The sequence below is a fragment of the Jaculus jaculus genome, chromosome 13 (genome assembly GCF_020740685.1).
Source record: "Jaculus jaculus isolate mJacJac1 chromosome 13, mJacJac1.mat.Y.cur, whole genome shotgun sequence".
In the NCBI taxonomy this organism is placed as follows: Eukaryota; Metazoa; Chordata; class Mammalia; order Rodentia; family Dipodidae; genus Jaculus; species Jaculus jaculus.
This window is the reverse complement of record NC_059114.1, coordinates 6,859,256-6,883,904: the sequence shown is the minus strand read 5'-3', so window position 1 is coordinate 6,883,904 and position 24,649 is coordinate 6,859,256. Positions and strand designations below refer to the sequence as shown.

General features: G+C 49.6%; 1 protein-coding gene across 5 annotated transcripts in view; it reads right to left on the bottom strand.

Moving 5' to 3' along the window:
* The window catches only part of Sez6l (seizure related 6 homolog like), a 183,744-nt gene that overhangs the window by 36,920 nt on the left and 122,175 nt on the right, over positions 1–24,649 (bottom strand). For all 5 annotated transcript variants that reach the window (XM_045133126.1, XM_045133122.1, XM_045133123.1 and 2 more), the window contains 4 exons: positions 19,994–20,159; positions 18,544–18,710; positions 16,888–17,082; positions 14,571–14,709 (listed from right to left, as the gene is read on the bottom strand). In XM_045133126.1, the coding sequence (XP_044989061.1) occupies positions 14,571–14,709; positions 16,888–17,082; positions 18,544–18,710; positions 19,994–20,159 (667 nt within the window). The remainder of the gene's footprint in view (positions 1–14,570; positions 14,710–16,887; positions 17,083–18,543; positions 18,711–19,993; positions 20,160–24,649) is intronic.

Genomic DNA, 24,649 nt, shown 5'->3' with positions numbered 1-24,649 from the left:
TCCGTGCTCTCATTCACAGAGACCCCCCCCCCCCACGCCCCAAGGCCCTGGGTGTGGGCGGAGTCTGCGCTGATCCTCATGCTGAGCTCAGTGTCAGGGTCTCCCAAGGACAAGTCTGCCTTATCATACCAGCTCCCTGAACGGGGAGGGCACCCGGCTGGCCCCCAGAGCTGCGCCCTCACACTTGCCCCCCCCCCCCCCCCCCCGATCATGCTGGTCAGGTGAGGCGCACCTGCTCAGGGCAGGTGGCAGGTCTCAGCCCTGACTGCTGCACAGAGCTCTTATCCTGACCTCCAATGAGTCTCTGATCCCAACAGGACTCTCACGTGTGCCAACCTTGGGAGGGGTCTCTGCCACCTTGGCAGCATAGAGGGGCGAAACCAAGCCTCTCAGAATGGGCGACAGGCTTCCCCAAAAAGATTGCCACCCCACATTCTACCAGCACTCCCCACCCCGTGTTCGTTTGTGTTTCTTTTTTTTTTTTTTTCAAGGTAGGGTCTCGCTCTAGCCCAGGCTGACCTGGAATTCACTATGTAGTCTCATGGTGGCCTCGAACTCATGGTGATCCTCCTACCTCTGCCTCCCCAGTACTGGGATTAAAGGCGTGCGCCACCGTGCCTGGCTTCACCCTGTGTTTCTTGCACGTGCCTGTCACACTGATTGGGTGTGGTGTCATTCTAGGCACCCTGTGAGCCTGACAGACCACATCACTGCTATCTCACAGCTGCCCAGCTGGGTTTTGGCCTTCTATCCGTCCCGACCGTGATCTTGCTCCTGTCACATGCACGGTCCATCCAAGGCCTTGGCTGCTGCTGCGGGGCTGGTGGTCTTGCCTGTCATTTCTCCTTCCTCTCTCAGCCCTTCCTGTCTTGGTCCCTTCGCCACAGCTACCCCATGGGTGCTGAGAGCAGGATTCTTGGCACCATGTTAGCGTCCACATGCCCAGGCATCTCACATTTTAAAGGCTTTTCTCCACTTTAGAGACAGGGAGACTGAGGCTCAAGCAGAAGCCACCTTCTGAGGCCACATGAGAACCAGACCTAATCCTCAGAGCCAGTCTGTCTCCTGAAGCCCAGCTCAGAACTGCTCATTTTATACCATGTTCTGAGATAGGAACAAAGTGCCGGGCTCAGCCCTAGGACACAAAATGTCAATGAATCATTACAATGATATCCTGTGACAAGTCGTTTCCATTTTCTTTTTCCTTCCTTCCTTCTTTCTCTCTCTCTCTTTCCCTCTCTCTCTTCTTTCTCACCTTTCTTTCTTTTTCTTTTTCAGGTAGCGTCTTGCTCTAGTCCAGGTTGACCTGAAATTCACTATGTCATCTCAGGGTGGCTTTGAACTCACAGTGATCCTCCTACCTCTGCCTCCCAAGTGCTGGGATTAAAGGCGTGCACTACTACACCCAACTTTCTTTTTCTTTTTTAAAAAAATATTTTAGGGCTGGAGAGATGGCTTAGTGGTTAAGTGCTTGCCTGTGAAGCCTAAGGACCCCGGTTCAAGGCTCGGTTCCCCAGGTCCCACGTTAGCCAGATGCACAAGGGGGCACATGTGTCTGGAGTTCATTTGCAGTGGCTGGAAGCCCTGGCATGCCCATTCTCTCTCTCTCCCTCTATGTGTCTTTCTCTCTGTGTCTGTAGCTCTCAAATAAATAAATAAATAATGAACAAAAAAAATTAAAAAAATATTTACTTATTTGAGAGAGAGAGAGAGGAAGAGAAAGAAAGAGAGAGAGAGAAGAATGAAAGAGGCAGGTAGGGAATGGGTGCATTAGGGCCTGTACCCACTACAAATGAACTCCAGACGCATGTGCCAACTTGTGCATCTGGCTTATGTGGTACTGGGAAATCAAACCTGGGGCCTTAGGCTTTGCAGGCAAGTTTCTTAATCTCTAACCGATCTCTCCAGCCTCCAAATCTCTTCCTTTTAAAAAGTATTTTTCCTTTATTTATGTAAGCAGAAGCACGTGCATCTGTGTGTGTATGAGCGCACCAGGGTTTCTTGCCCCAGGAGATAAATTTCCATCCAACTGGGGAATTGAGCCCAGGCCAGTGGGCTTTGCAAACAACAAGCACTTTTCACTGACAAACCATTTCTTCACCCGCACTCCATCTTTTTTTTTTTTTTTTAACAGAGGTGATATATCTTCTCTTTATGGAGCACCTATTTTGCCTCCCATACATTTTTATATTACTTGGTGAGAATGGAATTTACTTTAATTCATTTATTGCTAATACTGACCATGTATAACAGAGTATGTAATAAAGCCAGCGTTAAACTGGTAGTTCCCTGCCTTTGTAGGTTTGTTCTGGCATGTAAACAGTTTGTGCAGCAGTCTGGAGGCATTGTACAAGTCTGGGGGAGTTGCTTAAGAAAGCAGCTATGGCGTGAGGCTGGGCAGGGGTCTGTGTGCCAGGAGAGAGAGAAAGCTTATTCCCCGTAGGAGACGCTTTGGCATCTTTTAAAAATTTTTTTGTTCATTTATTTATTTATTTATTTGAGAGCGACAGACACAGAGAGAAAGACAGATAGAGGGAGAGAGAGAGAATGGGCGCACCAGGGCCTCCAGCCTCTGCAAACGAACTCCAGACACGTGCGCCCCCTTGTGCATCTGGCTAATGTGGGACCTGGGGAACCGAGCCTCGAACCGGGGTCCTTAGGCTTCACAGGCAAGCGCTTAACCGCTAAGCCATCTCTCCAGCCCGCTTTGGCATCTTTAAATGGTGAATTATGTGAATGTGTTGCCGCTTCAAAGAGTGGACAAACAGCCTAAGGGTCCATTATGACTGCTCTTATTGCCGTCCGGAGTGAGGCGAGGTCAGGACAGAGTGTAAACTACCTGACCTTCAAGCCATTCTGGGGAATGGAATTCTTCTCCCTGCCAGCAGGGGGCAGTATGTGTCCAAGCGCTGTGCAAGATGGGATGGGGGAGGGTGGGGGGAACTTTCTCTCTGGCCTTAGCCAGCTTCTCCTGCTAATCAGGACAGAAGGTGGCAGGTGATGGGTTAAACTATTGAGCTGGAGATCGCCTTCCATAGTGTGCGTAAGGAGAAACGACCAGCAAGCCACCTTGTGGTTCTGTATTTCTTCCGAGCAAATACTTTGGCCTTTGTTCAGAAATCTTGCCCTGAAAATGTTTCCCCAGTGCCATTGGAGAGAAGATTTCAGGTTGGCACACATACTTTAAAATGCCTTGTGGCTGGGCGTGGTGGCACATGCCTTTAATCCCAGCACTTGGGAGGCAGAGGTAGGAGGATCGCCATGAGTTCAAGGCTACCCTGAGACCACATAGTGAATTCCAGGTCAGCCTGGGCTAGAGTGAGACCCTACCTCTAAAACCCAAACCAAACAAAAAATACTTAATTGGGGAGAGGGCTGGAGAGATGGCTTAGTGGTTAAGGCATTTGCCTGTGAAACCTAAGGACACATGTTCGACTCTCCAGATCACATGTAAACCACACACAAGGTGATGTGTGAGCAAGGTTGCACACACACGTACAAAATGGCGCAAGCATCTGGAATTCAATTGTAGTCCCTGGAAGCCCTGGCTTGCCAAGTTTCTCCCTCTCTCCCTCTGTTTCTGTCCTGTTCTTGCTCTCATAAAATGTCAGTCTGTGGGCTTGCCTCAAAAAATAAAAAAAAGAAGCTTAACAGGAGATGAAGAGATGGTTCAGTGGTTAAGACAGTTACTTCCAAAGCTTAATGTCCTGGGTTCAACTCCCCAGTACCCATGTAAAGCCGTACCCACAGAGTGGCACATACGTCTAGAGTTCGTTTGCAAACGAGGAGGTCCTCGTGTGCCCATTCCCTCTCTCCTCTGACTCTTTCTGCTTACAAATAAATGAGTGAATGAATAAATGAATAAATAAGTAAGATATTTAAAAATGCCTAACGGTTATGCATTCATTTAAATGTGAAGATGTGGCTTGTTTGTTCAATTGTTAATTTCATGGACGTTGCTTTGCTTTGAGTCAGCCAAGCGCAAAAGGCAAGTCCATTCATATAGAAGTTGGGCTAAAGACCACAGCTAAGCTGGGTGTGGCCACACGGGCCTGTCACTCCAGTCCTGCAAAGAGGAACAGAAGGCAGAGAATCAAACATCAGCAAAGCGGCGCCAGCTCAAGGGAGCATGTGGGCCAGGAAGGGAAGAAAGATGGAGCGACTGCTCTGGTAAATGCAGATGAGCACCCCTGCCGCACGGGGGCTGTCAGGGTACATACATGTGCGTGTGACACACACACACGCACACACACAGCATCGCACACACACACAAGCAAAAATAAGCAGCAGCCAGCAGTAGAATCGGACTGAAAACCACAGCATCGCACAGAGGACAACCTCGCGGCGTAGCCCATCCTCGGGTCCCCAGCTGGAGTGCCAGCCCACGTTCTGTTTTCTCGGACATTTGCTACGCTAGACCCTTTGTGGTGCCCAGCCCTGCCTGGGGGCTCCACGTCGTTAGCTACTGTTCCCACTGCTGTGTTTACGTACCTACAGGAAGTGACTTAAAAGAGGAAGAACTTGGCTCACAGTTTGAGAAGGTCCGTCATGCCCGGGAGGATGTGGTGGTGGAAACGCAAGGCTGGAAACGTTGAGTCGGGATGGTGTGGGGTACCAGACCAGGCAGGACCTGGGCTTCCAAGCGCTCCAGTCCAGCTGTTCATGTAACTAGAAGGGAAGGTGGCTTCCCTCCTGCCCTGATGTGATGACCTGGCTTTGGGAAGGACTTCCCTGCTAAGGATGTGTTGGTTTTGTGGTGGAAATGAAACTGGACCGGGTGTGACGCTGAAGGTTAATGGAGTATTTGGCACCCAGCAGGGAAGAGAGCAGATCTAATTTTCCAGCTTGCTCACCCAGGCCTCTGATGCCCGCGGGAGCCATCAGCCAGTCTTGTTTAGACAAAACCATGTGTCTGAGAGGCTCCCTGGATGAGCCAAGTGGAAGGGAGGGGATCTCCAACTATGTCTCGGGGATTGAGACAAAGTGGGATCCTCTTGGGAATATGGAAGGAATTCAGGAATCAGTTTCCCCTTCTGGCTAAGGCTCAGGCCTGCTTGGTAACTGCACTGGGGTCAGGATGCTCATGAACAAAACACATGCTTGTATTTATGCCAAGGGCAGTAGGAAGCCATGGGGGGCCTCATGGAGGGAGAAGGTTTATAATGGAGTTTTCTTCTTTTTTGAAATATTTTTAAAAATATTTATTTATTGGGCTGGAGAGATGGCTTAGCGGTTAAGGCGTTTACTCATGTTTGACTCTCCAGGTCCCACAAAAGCCAGACGCACAAGCATGCACAGTCACACATACACACAAGGGGGCGCATGCATCTGGAGTTTGACTGCAGTGGCTGAGGCCCTGGCATGCCAATTCTCTCTCCCTCCCTCCCTCCCTCCCTCCCTCCCTCTCTCTCTCTCTCTCTCTCTCTCTCTCTCTCTCTCTCTCTGTCTGTCTATCACTCTCTTGCATAAGAAAGGCCAGTTTGGTGGGCTTGCCTTAGAAATTATTTATTTATTAGAAAGAGAGAATGGGCACACCAGAGTCTTCCAGCTGCTGCAAATGAACTCCAGATGCATGTGTCACCTTGTGTGTCTGGTTTATGTGGGTCCTGGAGAATTGAACATGGGTCCTTTGGCTTTGCAGACAAGAGGGCCTTAATGGCGAAGCCATCTCTCCAGCCCTAGAATGGAGTTTTCTCTAGGAAGCATCTGTTATGGAAACCCTCATGGGGCCTTTTCTTGAATAGCCCCTCTACATAGCCTCTGTCCTCCAGGCAAGTTCAAAGTTCCTGTCAGTCTCTCAGGGGCCACACCTCTCTTCTTCCAGCTATACAAGAGGTTGTCCTTGCTGTCAGGGGCCACATCTTCTTGTTTTCTCTTTCAATATTTCTTTCTTTCCTTTTTTTTTTTTTTGTTTTTTTGAGGTAGGGTCTCACTCTATCCCAGGCTGACCTGGAATTCACTATGTACTCTCAGGGTGGCCTTGAACTTGCAGCGATCCTCCTACCTCTGCCTCCCGAGTGCTGGGATTAAAGGCATGCGCCACCACGCCCTGCACTTTCAATAGTTCTTAGCATGTCCTTTCCTCCTGGTAGGCCTCCCCGACTTCATCTGGGCTCCCCAGCTGACCATCACCCCATCACTGCTTACTCTCACCACACAGCATGCAATTTCTTGTCTTCCTCGCCTGGCCCCCACCTCCCCTACCCCCAGACCCGGTCTGGTGCGGGCACATAGTGCACAGCTTTTTTCCATTTGGATAAAGAGGGGACTTCTGGTTAAGATGGTGGCGTAAGAACCATGCCAAAGCAGCCTAGGGCAGAAAAAGCAAAACAAACAACCAACCAAAAGGAAAAAAAAAAAAAAAACCCAGCAAAATACACTCTGCTACTAAAAAGAGAGGTGTATACTAAGTTATTGACCACAGCAGAGAAGCAGGGGAGATCCAGAGCACCCAGAGCCCACAGAAGTAGGCAGAAGCGGCTCCAGCAGCAGAGGCACCAGGTCTGTGGGGCCGCAGCCGCCAGGCTCAGCCTGAGCCACGGGAAAAGCCAGGTGAGGGGATTCTCCACTGACACTGGCCTCCTTGCAAACTCAAGAAACGTGGAAGGAAGGACGGCAGAGGCCGACAGAGTGACTCGTGAGGAAGAGGACCCCAAGGACCAGCGGAGAACGTCAGCCACTATCCACAGCCTCCTCCCCCATCGCCGCACCAGCTCCTAGCACAGGTGATCAGAGGAATGACCCAACGACCCAGCCAGCCTACCTGAGCCCACAGCGCAGCAAAGAGGGACCCAAGTGGGCACGCAGCATAATTGAGACCAAAGCCATCCCAAAAGGTATAACTGGGATTACACCAGGTCAGCACCCACCAAATAAGCCTGGCATGTAGTCTTGCATCAGAATGCTAATTGCACCTTCTATGTCAAGGTAAATTATATGTTCAATCTGATGGATGGCTGGATTTGCCATTCTTAAACAAGCTATATTTTGGGCTTGTCATTGTTGCTGCCTGATTTATAGTGCCTTTGCCTCCTCTTCTGTTGTTCACTGGGGAAGGGTGTTGCTGTATCAAAAGCTGACCTTGGAACCCTCTATAGACCAGAAATCTCAGCCTCCCAGTTGACAGGATGAAGGGAGTGGGCAACACACATGCTTAGGGACTGTGATTTTGTTAGAGGAGCTGGTGGTCATAATACCTGTTCTTGCATAAACACTCTGTGCTGTTTTTCATTGGATGTGTATATTGTTTAGTTAAATTTTAGAATCTGTCTATATTTTGTTCCACTCAGCCTACATGAATACACTCATAGCAGGCAAACCCAACATCTAGGGTCACTTTTATAGATACTCTGAGAGTCTTAAGAGCCACACCTAGCACTTTAAGCTCTTATCTGCAGATATATAACATTACATTGATTGCTACATATAATCATACTGCAGAAAATTAGTAAACACAAGCATTAAATTAATCCAAGATACAAAAATCTCTACATTATAATACAAGAAACACAAAAAATCAAGACAATATAAATCCAGCAAAAAGTATAAATCCATTAGAAATGACCTCGAGTGAGACTGATTTAGAGGAAATGCCTGCGAAAGATTTCAAAAGAATGATTATAAATATGCTTGAGGAAATCAAAGGAATCAAAGAAACACAGAAAACCAATTTAATGAAATACAAGACATGAATAAGGAAATAGAAATAAAGAAAAACCAGTCAGAAATACAAAGCACAGTCAAATAAAAAACTCTGCAGAAAGTCTCACAAGTAGAATGGATAAAGGAGAGGACAGACTATCTAAACTAGAAGACCAGGAGGCAGATCTAATACAGCCCAACAAAGAGAAAGACAAACTAATAGGAAGGTATGAATGGGAATTTCAGCATATTTGGGACGCTATGAAAAGATCAAACATAAGAATTCAGGGTATAGTAGAAGGAGAAGATTTTCACTCCAAAGGCATAGTAGGTGTTTTTAACAAAATCATAGAAGAAAATTTCCCCCAAATTGGGAAAGAGATGCCAATGCAGATACAGGAATCCTTTAGAACACCAAATAGACAAAACCTGGAAAGAACCTCTCCTTGACATGTTATAATTAAACTACCAAACACACAAACCAAAGAAAAAAAAATATTGAAGGCAGTTAGAAAGAAAAATCAAGTCACATACAAAGGTAAGCCCATCAGCTGGTAAGACCCTCTTGCTGAAGACTCCATAGACTTGGGCTGCAAGGTCACTGAGAAACCCTGCTGGAGTTGAGCTAAAAACCTTCTGCATGTAGACCAACTGGTAGAAAGATATAGAAAGCTATGCTGCACGCAGTTCAATGGGAATAAGAGAAATCACCAGTGTAGATACCCCACAGTAGACACTGAAAGCCTAGTATTTGGCCAGCCAGCCCAAATGAGCCAATAGGTGCAATAGTGGCATGTGTGTTATGGGGGAAAAAACTGCTCTCTAATGGGACTGGAGGCCTGCTCCATGGGGTGGGGAAATACATCCGTGATACTGAAAACCTACAACAGGGGCAGTCATGAGCCCTAGGGGTGTAACATCTGCTGGTGTTTGGCTAAATGTACATACTATACTCATTAAACTATCCAGTAAGCACTTCTCTTAATGTTCATACCCATATATTAATGCTACTCTCATTTTTGGTTAGAGAAGCTTCTCTTTTCAGATGGCAGTGACCTTGGGATGAACTCAGAAGAAGTGACAGAGGAGTGCTCGGCACTGAAATATCTCTATCTCATCTTCCAAGGCTCAGGGTCCATTGTGGAAGAGGTGGCAGAAAGAATGTAAGAGCCAAAGACAGGGTAGGACTCCTTACAACGTGCTCCTTCAGACACAAACTGGCCTGGATATCCATGACCTCACAGTGCCTGACACTACCTACAGAAGACCACCATAATAGGAGGAACAGATCATGACATCAAAATTAAAGAGGGACTAATTGAGAGGGGGAGGGGATATGACGCAGAGTGGAGCTTCAAAGGGGAAAGTGGGGGGTGGTGGTGGAGGGAGGGAATTACCATGGGGTATTGTCTACAATCATGGGAGTTGTCAATAAAAAATTAAAAACAAAACAGCAGCAACCAAAGAGAGAATCCGAGCCAGTCTTTTCCAGTTTCAACACTGCTGCAGAAGAACGACGCAGCCTCCCTGGCTCCTTCCCTCCTCCTGAGCTCACAGCAGGCCTGCCACAGCGAGTCTCCAGGGTGTCTCTGAGCCCTTTGTTACAGATGGGCTGGGCAGGGAGAAGGGGTTGGGGATGAGGACCCCGCTGTGACTGAGTGAGGGGGCGCTGTCTGTAGGTGAGCAGTGCGAATGGGCTGTCTGTAGGAGTCACTGCAAGAGAAAAGCCCTAAGTCACACGGCTGGGACGAGGTGATGACATTTTGCCCCTGGTCCACAAGGGAGACGTATTCAAGCTTTGTGGGGCTTTAAGTCAGGAGGTCTTGGTGCAGCCACTGCGGACCCTTCTGCTGCCTCCAAATGAGAGTCACTTGCACACACTAGTGGAATAGAATAGGAGACCTAGAAATAAACCCATATAGCTATAGCCACTGATCTTTGTACAAACTAAGCACTGGGGAAAGGCCAGTCTTTTTTAAAGGTAGTATTATATCCATTAGAAATTTAACATATCAAAAGTACAAATTCAACCTGGGAATTAAGTGTACAAGTAAAGATACAATAAAGATGAATTGCTTCATATCCACAACTTCATGTGTATCAGCCAACCCACAGTGATAAAATAAAATTCTTAGCTATTCAGTCCTTCTAGGTTTTTGCCTTTGGACTGTTTGGCTAACATATATGTGGTGTAAAAATGGTTACCAGGGAAATAATATGCGATAATGACTAGTTATGTTTAGTTGTATGTCTTCTGGAATGACTTTCTAAAACGTTTCTTTGGTAACTTGCAATCTTGGAATTATGTTAAGTAATAGATGTACACTAAACATCTAGATTATTTCTTTTTTAATTTTTTTTTTAAAAAGATTTATTTGCAAGGAGAGAGAGGGAGAGAGGGAGGGAGGAGAGAGAGAGAGAAAGAATGGGCATGCCAGGGCTTCCAGCTACTGCAAGTGAACTCCAGACACATGTGCCACCTTGTGCATCTGGCTTTAATGAATACTGAGGATTCGAACCTGGGTCCCTTGGCTTTGTTGGCAAGCACCTTGACTGCTAAACCGTATCTCCAGCCCCATCTTGATTATTTCTAAGTAAAATAAAATATAAAACACTTATTAATTGATCTTTCATTTTATTTTATTTTTAAGGTAGAGTTTCACTCTAGTCTAGGCTGACCTGGAATTCACCATGTGGCCTCAAACTCATGGTGATCCTCTTACCTCTGCCTCCCAAGTGCTGGGATTAAAGGCATGTGCCACCACACCGGCTTGATTGATTGATATTTTAAGACAAGGTCTTATTATGCAGCCCAGAATGGCTTGGCTTGGCACTCATTATATATACCAGGTTGGCCACAAATTGTGGTGTGCCTTCTATATGTGCTTGCCAAATTCTGGGATTCCAGGAGCACAGCCTTACTAAACTCAGCTTAAGACATTCATTATGTTGGCATGTTTTTGGCTATTCATTTTATTTATTCGTTCATTTTTCTACCTTCCTTTCATTCTCTGTTTACTGTGTTTTTAAAAATTTTATTAGTTTTTTAAATTTATGAGAGAATGGGTATGCCAGGGCCACTAGCCACTGTAAATGAACTCTAGATACATGCACCACCTTGTGCATCTGGTTTATATGGGTACTAGGAAATTGAACCTGGGTCCTTAGGCTTTGCAGGCAAATGTTTTAACCACTGACCCATCTCTCCAGCCCAGTATTTTTAACAAATGGTGCTGAGAAAACTGGAAATCCACCTGTAGAAGAATGAAACTAGATCCATACCTTTCCCCCTGCACAAAAATCAATTCAAGATGGATCACAGACTTTCATGGGCACATCATTGTATGTTTCTAATGACTAGAATTCTCCCCCTTTTGTTCAAACTGTTCTCACTTTTTCTTGGAAGATCCGATCTACCTTATAGGTGGAGGAGAATACTGGGGAGAACAAGGACGCATCAAGACATCAAGAAGAGAGATTTGACTGTCTGCCAGGAGATGGGTCACCTCCACCTCATGGGCCCGGGCTCAGAAGTCATTATACGGGCAGTGGTGACAAGAATACTGCTCTCACAGTGAGACTGAAGACCAGTTCCAGGGAAATGGCGAAAGACACTGTGGTCATTCAAACCTCATAAAAGCAGATATCCAGGGTCTACCGAGAATAACATTAAGTCAGATCTCTATCTTGCCCACCAAGGCACAGGGAGCATTGCGCAAGAAGGGATGGGAAGATTTCAAGAGCCTCAGGGTGGGTGGGCATAGCCTGAGACACCCTGTTTCCCCATCCCTGCAGAGACTGACTGAGGCTTCTTGGTCCCCACAGTAAATACCAATAACTCCACCCAAGACCCTCAGCAGAATTGGGGTGTGGGAGGGGAGGGTTTATATGAGCAACCTTTTAATAAAAATATCAACAAATTAAAAAAAAGAAGCCGGGTGTGGTGGTGCACACTTTTAATCCCATTACTCGGGAACCAGTGGTAGGAGGATTGCTATATGTTCAAGACTACCCTGAGACTACATAGTGAATTCCATCTCAGTCTGAGCTAGAATGAGACTCTACCTTGGGAAAAAAAAAGGACTTTAATGTGATGGAACTTTGAAATTGCTAGAGGAAAATAGAAAAAAAAAACAAAAAACAAACACTTGAAGAGACACCAGTATAGGGAAAGACCATATTGGCATAAAAAAATTATTCCTTAGGAAACAGTTCTAAGAATTGACAAATGGGCTCACATGAAATTAAAAAGCTTGTGTACAGTAAATGAAGCAATTATCAGAGTGAGGAGACTGCCCACGGAAAGGGAGGAAAGGCTTTGCCAGCTATACGTCTGACAGGGGATTAATATCTAGGATATATATATATATATATAAAGAGCTTGAAAAATTAAACAGCAACCCCCTCAATAATCCAGTCAATAAATGAGCAAATGACTCAAACAGACACTTCTGAAAAGATGGAATGAATGTGGCCAATATAAACACGAGAAAATGCTGAGTATTTCTAGTCACACAGGCAACGCAAGTTACAGCTTCATCTCGCCCCAGTCAGGGTGTCGTCAAGCAAACAAATGATCACAAATGCTGGCAAGGACGTGGGGAGCGGTGGGGGGGGGGGCTTCTCCACTGCCGGCGCGGGTGTAAGCTTTCGGTCGCTGTGGAGGATCAGATGGGAGCTCCTCAGACAGCTAAAAAGCAGAGCTGGCATATGATCCTCTGGGCATGCACTCATAGGGATCTAGACCCACATGCCGCAGAGACGCCTGATCAGGCGTGCTCCATGCTGCTCTGCTCCCAGAAGCTGAGAAACGGAGCAAGCCTACGTGCCCGTCAACAGATGAATGGATACAGAAAATTCACACACACACACACACACACACACACACACACACACACACACACGGTGCAATTTTGTTCTTCCACAAAGGAAAATGAAATGATGTTCTTTGCAGGAAAACGGATGGAACCGGGGATCATAATGTTTAACAAAATAGCCAGATGCAGAAAGACAAAGGTTGCATGCTTCCTCCCAGATGTGAAATCCAGGTTTTAAAAAAAAAGCATACATAAGGCATGGAAATTCTTTTTTGGTGGGGGTTGGGGAAGAAGGCCCTGGGAGAGAGGGTTATGGGAGTGGACGGGATCCAAATATACCATATGTATGTTTGGAAATGTCACAGTGAAACCTATCACTTTGTATGATGTGTGCATGCTACACAAACAGCAGTCTCTGGGCTGGAGAGATGGCTTAGTGGTTAAGGCACTTGCCTGAGAAGCCTAAGGACTCGTGTTCGACTCTCCATGACCCACATAAGCCAGGCACACAAGGTGACGCGAGTGTGCAAGGTTGCACACGCACACAAGACGGCACGTGTGTCTGGAGTTCGATTGTGGTGGCTAGAGGCTCTGGCATGCCAATTCTCTCTCTCTCAAAAAAAAAAAAAAAACAACAAAAAAATACACCCCCCAAGCAGCAGTGCCTAAGGATTTTCAGATGAACTTCATTTTCTCTTGCAGATCCAGCAGCCCTTGACTTTTCCACCTGCCCCATCTTAGCCACCTCTGCCTGCCGTTCAGGCTTTCCCTCCAGCCTTCTCTAGGAGCCACCATCTGTGTCTGTCTCTGCCTCATCCAACCTCATGGACCGTTGGAGGAGTGTGGCTTCCAACCTGGATCCCAGCCATGCTCCCGCTAGCTCAGTGGCCTCAGCTGCCTCCTGCAGACAGCGGCATCTGCCCTCCAGGCAGGATCTTTTCAAGACAGACCTCAGGCACTAACGTTCAGAGCCAGTACCCTTGCATCTGGCTCTGTACCCCAGAATTTCCCTCTTGGGGAGCCCAGAGGAATATTCTGGATGAATAATTTAATGGCTTCGCCTGCGGAACGCAGGAAGCAGACTCAGTCAGGTGCTCCATTCGTTAAACACTTTTCTCTCAGATCATTCTCCTGAGCACCAGGCTCTGCGTTAGATCCAGAAACAGAAAATTCAGACCAGAACCCAGTGGACAGTAGCATCCACACTAGTTAAGGGAGACAGACAAGGAAAAAAAAATCGATTGTGGGAGAGCAGTACATGGTGCAATGCCCTCTACCCATGCCCACACTGGCTGTTTGGGCCTTTGAAAATGATAATTGCCCTCTTGCTACAGGGGTTTTTCCACATTCTGTTTCTTCTGCATGTGTTACCCTATCTCATCCTTTAGTCTGAGCTTTCCTGTGAGAGCCTCAGAGAGGCCATTTCTTTTTCTTTTCGAGGTAGGGTTTTACTCTAGCCACAGCTGACCTGGAACTCACTACGTAGTCTCAGGCTGGCCTTGAACTCACAGAGCTCTTCCTCTGCATCTTGAATATTGGGATTAAAGGAGTGAGCCACTATGCCCACATTTTTTTTTTGTTTTCTGTTTTTCTTTATTTTCAAGGGGAGAGAGAAAGAGAGAAAGAGAGAGAGAGAGAGAGAGAGAGAGAGAGGGAGAGACTATGAATGGGCATGCAAGGGTCTCTAGCCACAACAAACTCCAGATGCATGCATCTGTCTTACATGGGTACTGGGGAATCGAACCTGGGTTGTTAGGCTCTGCAGACGAGCACCTTAAGTGCTAAGTCATCTCTCCAGCCCTGGAAAGGCCATTTCTTTATAACAAATCCCTGGTGGGTCTACCCTGGTGATATCACAGACCTTTTCCTTCCTAGAGTCACAGTATGTGTGTTTCCGTGGCACTGCCCTTTCTTTAGGGAGTGGGTTTCATGAAATAAGGACCCTCTCTGCATGTGCACATGCTGTTGCTGGTGTAACCACGAGAACTCTAGGGCTTTGCCATCTGCCAGCACTTGGTAGATGGTCGACCAATGCTGGTGGACAGAACGAGGCAGAAGCAAGCTCTTCCCATCTGCCCCGTGGGCTGGGCCTGGGGGCATCCTGGCACTCACAACTGGATGTCCAAGAAGATTCGCTTTTCTTCCCCCACGTGGATCTTCCAGACACAGTCTTCACCTTCCATGTAGGGCTCTGGCCAGTTGGGGGACAGCACCACCCCGGCCACGGCAGACAGTTCCCCACCGCACATGGCTGGAACAGACAGACAGGAAGATGGCAGTTGTGAGGAGGACTGCGTGGCTCGGTGGTTAGGAGGGTGGGCGGTGAAATCTGGCTTCCGAGGGTCCCTGCACAGCATGGCTAACCACGGGCCCTTAGCACAGGCGTGTGGTCTGGGTGAGGAGGGCTTTCTGTGCCCCCAGGCGCCCGGGCTGGGAGGTTGGGGAAGGGAAGCCTTGGCGCTTTAAGCTTTAAGCACCAAGGACAGCGCCCAGTGATTTCCACCCCCCCCCCCCCCCCCCCCGTTCTGCCCATGTGCAGGAAGCCTGGGCTGACAGGAAGGCTGTGGTCCACTCAGCCTAGGGCTCCTGTATCTGCCCCCAGCAAGCTTTGGGACAAGGTATACGTGCCTGAGGGCCTCAAGCTCCCTCTTTATGTTGTGGAAAATGTCGCCGTCAAACCACTCCTCACCCCCAGCTTGCCTGAGCTTACTAGCCAGCTCACAGCCCTGTGCCTGGTCCCTTGCAAGCGCTCCGCTTGGGCGTGTGACCACAAAATGCTCAGGCTGCGCCAGAAAGCCTCGTGGCTGGGGCTGGCGCGGATTCCGTTCTGCTCTGTGTTTACTGCCCTGGAAAATTCTCAACGTGGCAGAGGCCAATGCACCGATAAATTCCGCTCTGTTAAAGAGGCAGCGATTAATCCAGGGGCCAGGCCTTCACCGCGGTAAGACCGTGATTTTGTGCCAACTACCATCTGGGCAGTGGGTGCCAGGACTAAGGGCACCCTTGATTACTCCCCGTGACACCATGAGGCCCAGGTTGCACTGCAGGTGGTCAGCACACGCGTGTGGACTGGGTGCAGAGGGGGCAGGTAGCTTCTGCGGGACCTGTGTAGGGGAGGGTTGTACACAGCTGAACATGGAGAGGTCAAGTCCATCCCTATCTCTGCCAGGGACCCTTAGAGGGCTCTCGGACCTGTCCTCTCAAGTGTCGGGATCTTCAATGAGAGCAAGATTTATATTTATTTATTTATGAGAGAGAGAAAGAGGTAGATAGATATATAGAGAGAGAGAAAGAAAGAAAGAATGGGTGCACCAGGTTCTCTAGTCACTGCATTCCAGCTGCATGTGCCACCTTGTGCATTTGGCTTCCATGGGTATTGGGGAATTGAACCTGGATTCTTAGGCTCTGCAGGCAAGCACCTTAACCACTATGCCATCTCTCCAGCCTGCAAACGGGACACTTAATACTCCCATGGAGGGCTCATGGAGGACGGAGTCAGATGAGCACACGCAGCCCTTGCAGGGTGACTGGCAGATGGTCTCGGCACACATGTGGGATTCGGGGCTGCCACGTGCTGTTGGCTAAGTGGGGCGCTGCAGCAGGGCGTGGGGCCCCCATGCCGGGACCACTTCCCCGGGCCGCACACTGTAGACACTGTGCCTGGAGGAGGAGGCACCTTTACAAACGTGCGTTTTGTCATTTCCCCGAGGACCAGCGGCAGCTAGAACACGGACGTCAGTGGGTGTCATAGTTACCTTCTCATTGTTGGGATAAAGCCCATGGGAGACTCACAGTCTCAAAGGGAAGCCCCATGATGGCAGGGGGCTGGGGGAGGGAAGCACGGCATGAGCAGAGGCCGGACATCACCTCTGCCACAGCAGGTGGACAACAGGAGGGTGAGCTGAGCTCTGGCAAGGGGGAGCTGGCTGTCACACCACTAAGCCCGCCCCCAACAACACGCCTCCTCCAGCAAGGCCCCACCTCCCAGGCTGGGGATCAAGCATTCAGAACACCTGAGTTTATGAGGGAACATCTCACTCAAAACACCGCAGAGCGTGTGTGTCTGTGTGTTGTGGGAAGACTAGAGAGAGGCTCAGTGGTTAAAGGTATATGCTTGCAAAGCCTAACGACCTGGGTTTGTTTCCCAGTGCATACGTAAAGCCAGATGCACAAAGTGGAACATGTGTCTGGAATTCATTTACAGTGGCTAGAGGTCCAGTTGCGCCCATTCTCTCTCTTTTTCTTTCTCTCCCTCCTTCCCTCCCTCCCTCCCTCCCTCTCTCCTTGCAAATAAACAAACAAACAAACAAACAATTTAAAAACAAACACCACAGTGGGCCCTGCTGAGACTCCCACACTACTTGGCTGAGGCATTGGTCTTGGCCACTGAAGGTGTGGCGGTCCTGGGCTCCCTGGACTAGCTGCTCACCTCTGCACACCGGTTCCGTGTCATTCCAGTATGGGTCACGCACATTGACACACTCAATGATGGCTGGGCCCTGCTCCAAGGAGTGGCCAGGGTCACAGGTGAACTCCACAATGGTGCCAATGTTGTAGGTAGGGTCTGACGAGGTGAAATTCCCGTTCTGGATGTAGGGCTCATAACAGTGTCCTTTCTCAAAGGCTGAGCAGGGACAGAGAGATAGGCAGCAGTCAGGTGAGTCAGGGCACTCCCTTGGGAAGCTGGCTCCCCTTTGTTCTTGTTGGGAGCCCTGGGGCTGGGCACTTGGACTCTGGGGACCTTGGTTTTCTTTTTCTTTTCAAGGCGGGATCTCACTCTAGCCTAGGCTGACCTGGAATTCAGTATGTAGTCTCAGGGTGGCCTCAAACTCACGGTAATCCTCCTTCCTCTGCCTCCCGAGTGCTGGGATTAAAGGCGTGTGCCACCATGCCTGGCTCTTCATTTTTCTTATATGTAAGGTGCAAATAAGAATTTCTACCTCACGGGGCTGGAGAGATGGCTTAGCAGTTAAGGCATTTGCCTGCAAAACCTAATGACCTGGGTTCAGTCCCCCAGTACCCATGTAGCCCAGATGCACAAAGAAGCACATGTGTCTGGAATTCGTTTGCAGAGGCAAGAGGCTCTGGTGTGCTCATACTTTGTCTGTCTCTCCCTCTTTGCTTACAAATAAATAAGTAAATAAAATATATATTTTTTTGGTCTTTCGAGGTAGGTCTCACACTAGTACAGGCTGACCCGGAGTTCACTATGTAGTCTCAGGGTGGCCTTGAACTCACGGCGACCCTCCTACCTCTGCCTCCCGAGTGCTGGGGCTAAAGGTGTGCATAAAATATTTTTAAAAGTGAATTTCTGTCTCCTTAACCCGGGGCTTTTGTGTTTCAATCTCTGTCCATGCGCTAGCACTTTAAATCCCTGACTGCTGTGGGACACAAGGCGTCCCTAGGGAACCAAGAACAGAGGTTCCCAGGGTGCACGGACTGCCCGTGGCTGGAGCAGGAGTGGCCCTCAGCCAGCTCTTCTTGGAGGAAGAGGAGGCTGGATTGCCAGAGGTCCACAGGCCAGAGCAGAGCAGAGGCCAGGGCCCCCGAGGAGAGCTGGCAGCAGTCTCAGTGACAACCTTAAGTGGTGGCCTTAGGCAAGCCCCCTGGAGTCCCCGCGTCCTCCTCCGCTACGGAACACAGGAACAGCGCTGCAACCCTGGTGTGGTGAGGGTTACCCAGGAAATGCACACGACATCTTGGTGTGGGGGCGCGCCCTGTGATTCTAGCACTGGGGAAGCTGAGGAAGGAGGACTGTAAGTTCAAGGCCTGCCTGGACTGTTAGACCTTGTCTCATAAAGCCAACGTGAAAGAGAGAGAGAGAGAGAGGGAGAGGGGGAGAGAGAGAGAGAAAACAGACAATAGCAAACGGGGCATAGCAAACACTTAGTAGCTCGCACATGTTACTAACAGAACCCCAAAGTCCGTCTCTGGACATTGACGGGTCAATCTGGCCTCTGGGTCACTGGGTCCTCACGTCCTTAGCCTTGCGTATTTCTCCTCCTGGGTTCTAGGCTTAGTTCTCCATGCTTCCCGGGCTCCCAGCCCCCCAACCCCCACCCCACAAGGAGGAGGAACCCCTCACCCTCAAAGCGGATGTTGAAGGCGGAGGCTGCTTGGCCCTGGTCGGACACGAACTCGATGCGTATGCTGTTGCTGTCACTGAGCAGGCCCTCGAAGGGCACGCTTTCCGTCTGAAGGGAGTCGTACAACAGCGCTGACTTGTTCGTGAGGCCGCTGTACACTGTCATCCTGGGCGGGAGAGAGAACACAGGGCTCTGATAGATCCTCCTGGCTCATTGACTTGGATAGGTGCAGATGGGTGTACAGTGACTTCCACTCCGGGGGGGGGGGGCGGATCTCATCTGTACTCGTACCCTATCTTCCCTCTTCCTTGCCCCTCAGCAAACCGGGGTCTTGTACTCCTTGGGGGTGCCCCAGGAGCTGCAGGAGGAGCAGGCATGCTCTGTAATCTCCGCACCCCCCCCCCCACCAGTGGACGTGGGCTCTGACGGACGGGGAAGGAGCTGAGCGCGGCTCCCACTCTGTGACTTCCCGGCGGGGTGACACAGGACCGGGACCCCCCACCCCCCGGAGCCCATCTGCTCATCTGTGGCCAGCTCCATTTCCTAAACAGTGCTGGGCAGGGGGGGAGTCTGGATCCTCAGCCTTCAGGTCCATCTCCCAAGCTTACTCAAGTCTTGAAAATATCCCCGGAGCCTCAGTCTCCCCAGCTGGGAAACAAGACCATAGAGCCTTCCTGTCTTATCTTACGGGCGGGCAGAGATATATTTCTGTTTTCGTTAAAGACAACTGGATATGCGGCTCCAAGTATTTTTAGTCCCGGCGTTTAAAAAACAATTATGGGAAAGCGGACGCTGTGGGAGGAGAGCCCTGCTCAGCCCTGGCACCCCGTTCAACCATGCACTTTGCTCTCCCCCTTTCTCATGCTTCTGGAAGCATCTATCACCCAGCTTTTCAATGGGACCCAGCCAGAGGCAGAGGGTACAAGCATATGAAACTTGAGTTTTCTAGAATGTTCTAGAACACTAAAGTTTTGTGTGTGCACAAAAGTCTGCACTTACTTACAGTCTGCACACACAGGCTTGGCTAGAGGTATTGCCTGGCCTGTCTGAGCTCAGAGATTCTCCATTTCTACCCCTTTCCTTCCTAGGAGCCAATACCATCTACTCTGCCTGCTTTCAGTGGAGCATAATCTATGGTTGTGCACACAGCAGGCACTCAATAGATGCTCCCTCTTGCTTGACTTCAGAAAGGGACATGCAAGAAGAACCAGGGGGAGGTGAGGTGTGGGGACTTTGATTCCTGCCTCATGTCTCCTCTCACTTCCAGCAAGACCCAGGCAAGTTCCTGCGTGTGCCTCAGTCCCCGGGTGGGAGAAAGCTGGAGGCCGCGGGCTTCTAAGTTCTCCGACATCTCCCCAGCTCTTTCTTTTGGAGATGCCATCAGCCAAACTTTCAACCATTCCCGGACTCCAAGTCCTGGGCCCCTCTCTCATGCTTGTGCGACCTCACCTGTCCTTCTCGTGCAATGACAGCCTCTCCAGGTGCAAATGCAGCTTCTGGCCTGGCGGAGCCTCGATGGTCCATACGCAGAGCTGGCTGCTATTGGCACTTCCGGGGTAACTGGGCGACAGGACACGGCCTATGGTGGCGTTGTGCACTGCTCCTCCGCAGGGGGCTGCGTGGAGAAAGTAGGGTGGGTAATGAGGGGGAACAGAGAGGACGTGGATGCGTCCCGATGCAGCGGGAGGGTGGGGGCAGGGGCCACTCTCCTGGGCTGCAAGGGGTTTTAACAGGAGAGACCACTTCCTGCCAGGAGCCTCAGTGTGTGTATGACAGGGTAGGGAGGAACGGGATTTAAGGTCTGCTCCATGGACCCAGCTGTGTTGGGCTCTCAGTTATAAAATTGTCATCAAGGAGGGCAGAAAAGAACTGGACACAAAGGCGAAATATGTATTTAGTGCTTAGCAGGCACTAAGGTGGTACAGCCTCCTAATCATAAAAGAAATACCCCCAGGGGGCTGGGGACATGGCTTAGTGGTTAAGGCGCTTGCCTGTGAAACCCAAGGACTCATGTCTGAATACTGAGATCCCACATAGGCCAGATGCACAAGTTGACAAAAGCACAAGGCTGCTCATGTGTCTGGAGTTCATTTGCAGTGGATAAGGTACTGGTGTACCAATTCTTTCTCTCTTAGAAAAAAACATACCAAAGATAAACTCACTGGATTCTTTTTTTTTTTTTCCCACCTAATGGTCAGGATGAAAGAAGTGGTAAAAGCCAGAGCTGATGAAGGTGTTGAGGGGGTTACACTTATTGATTTTGAAGCAAACTTTCAGTGGGGCAGCTTGGCAAAAAGTTTGAAAAATCTGTTACAGTTCTAGGAATTTATTCCACATAAAGTCTTAGAGAAATTGCACACAGGCTCATGGTGAGGCTAGCCACCATCACCTCATGTCTCAGATCAAAACCTCAGAACTAGGCTGGAGAGATGGCTTAGTGGTTAAGGCACTTGCCTGTAAAGCCCAAGGACCCATGTTTGACTCTCCAGATCCCATGTAAGCCAGATGCACAGAGGTGAGGCAAGCGCAGAGTTACACATGCCCACTAAGTGGTGAGGCATCTAGAGTTCGATTGCAGTGGCTGAGACCCTGGCATGCCAATTCTCTCCTCTCACTCTCTCTCTAAAATAAAGATTTAAAGCAAAACAACAACAGCAACAAACAAACCCCGGAACCAAAGCGATATCCACTCACATGCCTGGCAGAATGCACACTCTATCCATAGGGTGATGCTAATTATCTTTAAGTTGAAGACATGTATCAGAAAACAGTCTGTGGGCTGGAGAGATGGCTCAGTGTTCAAAGGCACTTTCTTGAAAAGCTTGACAGCCTGTGTTTGATTTCCCCCATGCCCACATACAGCCAGATGCACAAAGTGGCACATGCATCTGGAGTTCATTTGCAGGGGTGAGGGGCCCTGGTACACCCATCCTCTCTCTTTCTCCCTCTCTCTGCTTTCAAGAAATTACTTAAAAAAATATTTTCAAGCCTGGCATGGTAGTACATACCTTTAAAATATCAGCACGTGGGAGACAGAGGTAGGAGGATCAATGTGAGTTCAAGGCCAGCCTGAGACTACATAGTGAATTCCAGGTCATCCTAGGCTAGACAGAGACCCTATCTCCATAAACCAAAGCCAAAATATTTTCAGAAAATTAAGAATTAATAAAATGGTCTGCCATGCTTATTTCCATGAGATATGGGCAAGAATCGCTGAGACCACGGACTACAAATGCAATTTGGCTGCCACAAACTCTATTTGGCACACAGTGGGTACTCACAGACTCGGTGTTTGCCCCATAGTGTGTGCTCATGAGGCGTTTGTGGTATGCTTGTATAACTGAGCTGGGCTGACATTCGAAGTGAGGGGCCCTAGGTCTCCTCTCTGCCCAGGACTCTGGGGTACCACAGAGCGGAAGAAGTGACAGGAAGCCTGGGTTTATTTCAGCACCGCGGACAGAAACACACGCCAAGTCTTCCCTTCTCTCTCTTCCAGATGACTTTCCTGTCCCCGTCTCTTAGCTGAAGCTATGTGTCACATAGGTGCTGCGGACCTCACACCGGCCGCCAGAGCCTCACCCCACCCCACGGGACCATCGTGAGAATCCACTGGTGGTGTAGAGTGAGCTCGGGGCCGTTAGCACGGCACACAGGAGTGGACTGTCCCTGGTGGGGGTGACCATCTGTCCCCTCCAGGCTGCTGCTCGTAGGATGGCCTCTCTCCTCTCCTTTGCCTCACTGTGTTTGGCTTTTATTTGCAGGTTCCCATGTAATGCATCCTCCTTAGCACACATTAAGACTTAATTCCTCTCTGATTCACACACAGATAAAAACTAACAGGAGAAGGTATAGGGTCCAAGTGCTCCGTGGCTTGTATGTTTCCTTTGTTAAGAGCTAGAGATAGATAGAGAGAGAGGAAGAGAGAGAGAGAGAGAGAGGGAGAAAGAGAAGAAATAGAAATTCGGAGAGCCTTGGGAAACAATCTTGCTACCATCAGATCTCATTATTTTCATCAATTCTCACTTGCTGTTAGGACCTGTTGTGTGGATGGCAAGAAGTCATCCTTGGCTGGGAGCTTGGCACGTAGTAAACGTCATTAATATGCATGGCCCACTTTCCTGGCCACAACCAGGACTTACGATATATGTATTTTTTTCTGGTGCTGAGGATAAGATCCAAGGTCTGATCCATGTTAGAGAAGCACTCTGCCACTGACTTATGACTCCAGATCCACCACAAGGCTCTGAGTATTTAGGTACAATAAGGCTAAATGGATAGCTGGGTGCAAGGACGGTGTAGCCAGAAAGCCACAAATGACCATGGGCCTGAAGACCACTAAGGAGTGTGCTCAATGAGGCTTGGCTCCCACTTGCTTGGCCAGGGGCCCAGGACTGTGAGTTCCTATTAATCTCGCTGGTCTGCAGAGGGGAGGAGCACAGGCAACGGGGTCCTGGCTTGTTTCTCCCAGCTCAGACGAGTTGTTTCTTTTCTCTACGCACTTCCTCTCCCCCTCAGCTCCCATGCAGTACAGGGCGTTATCCTGATGTCCGCACATGGTCAGCACCTTCTCGTTGCTGGCACAAAACGCCCAACCAAAAGCAGCTGACGGGAGGAAAGAGTTTATTTTGGCTTACAGTCTCAAGGGGATGCTCCGTGATGGCAGGAAAGCGTGGCGTGAGCAGAGGCTGGACATCACCTCTGCCACCGCCGGTGGAACACAGCAGCAGGAGAGTGAGCCAAGCTAACGCTGGCTCAGTTAGGGTCTAAGAACCTCAAGACCCCCCCCCCCCCGCCCTGGCACCTCCAATGACACACCTCCTCCAGCAAGGCTCCACTTCCCAAACTGCCACCAGCTGGGGGTCAAGCGTTCAGGACACACGAGTCGAGGAGGGGCATCTGATCCAAGCCACCGCAGCACACGTCTTCTCTGGTTGCCTCTGAAACCCTGCCAGCCACTTTCCTGTGTGTAAAGCCTCACACATGTCTAGCCCCGTCCACGTACCTGGCTAGAAGCCCTTGTGAAACTGGGTGCTGACTGACAACCCGGGTCCGCACCTGCCATCCTCTGTGTCTACCTGCGCGGGGTCTTTTCTGCCTCCCTCAGACTCGCTGAGCTCCGGTGCGCCTGGGAGCCTTTGCTAAGGCTGGGTCACCTGCTGGCTCCCTCTTCCACCCTCCACCTGGAGTCTAGTTGCCCCCCACTCAGCTTACACAACCCGGTTCCAGTTTCAGGTCGTGTCCTTGGGCCTCTCTGTCCTTGGTCCTTCAGCCAACCTTCCTGGCCCCTCTTTACCTGCTCTTTTCCAAGTGGGTTTTCTCTCCATGGTGACACCGTTCCTGATGAGAACCCGTGTTCTCTCCCCACCTCCTCTGCTTCCCAGGGCCTGTGGATTTCCTTCACAGCTTGCTGCCATCATTCTCTTTCTCTCATATATGTGTGTGTGTGTGTGTGTGTGTGTGTGTGTGTGTGTGTGTGTGTATATATATATATATATATATGTATATTACACACAGAGAAAGACAGAGGCAGATAGAGAGAGAATGAGTGTGTGTGCACCAGGGCCTCCTGCTACTGCAGATAAACTCCAGACGCATGCGCCTCTTTGGGCGTCTGGCTTTATGTGGGCGCTGGGGGAACTGAGTCTGTGCCATCAGGCTTTGCAAGAAAGTGCCTTTAATTGCAGACCTGTCTCTTCAGCCCCGTCACGTTCTTTTCCTTTTCTTCGAGGTAGAGTCTCACTCTAGCTCAGGCTGACCTGAAATTCACTATGTAGTCTCAGGGTGGCCTCGAATTCATGGTGATCCTCCTACCTCTGCCTCCCGAGTGCTGGGATTAAAGGTGTGCGCCACCACACCTGGCTCCATCACACTCTTTTGCTTGCTACTTCCTGTGCCGGGCTGGAGAGCCCACAGGAGCAGGGCATGGGCCCAGCACACCGTGGGCGCTGGTGGGTGTTAGCTGACTGATCACACGGATATGAGCGTCTCTGGCAGACAAAGAGCTTTGAGTGGGTATCCTTCTGCCCCTGAAATCAGAATTCTCTCTGCAGGCTACACAGCTGACTTCTCTTCACTAGATGGGGTGTCAGGCCCCCTTTACCAGGT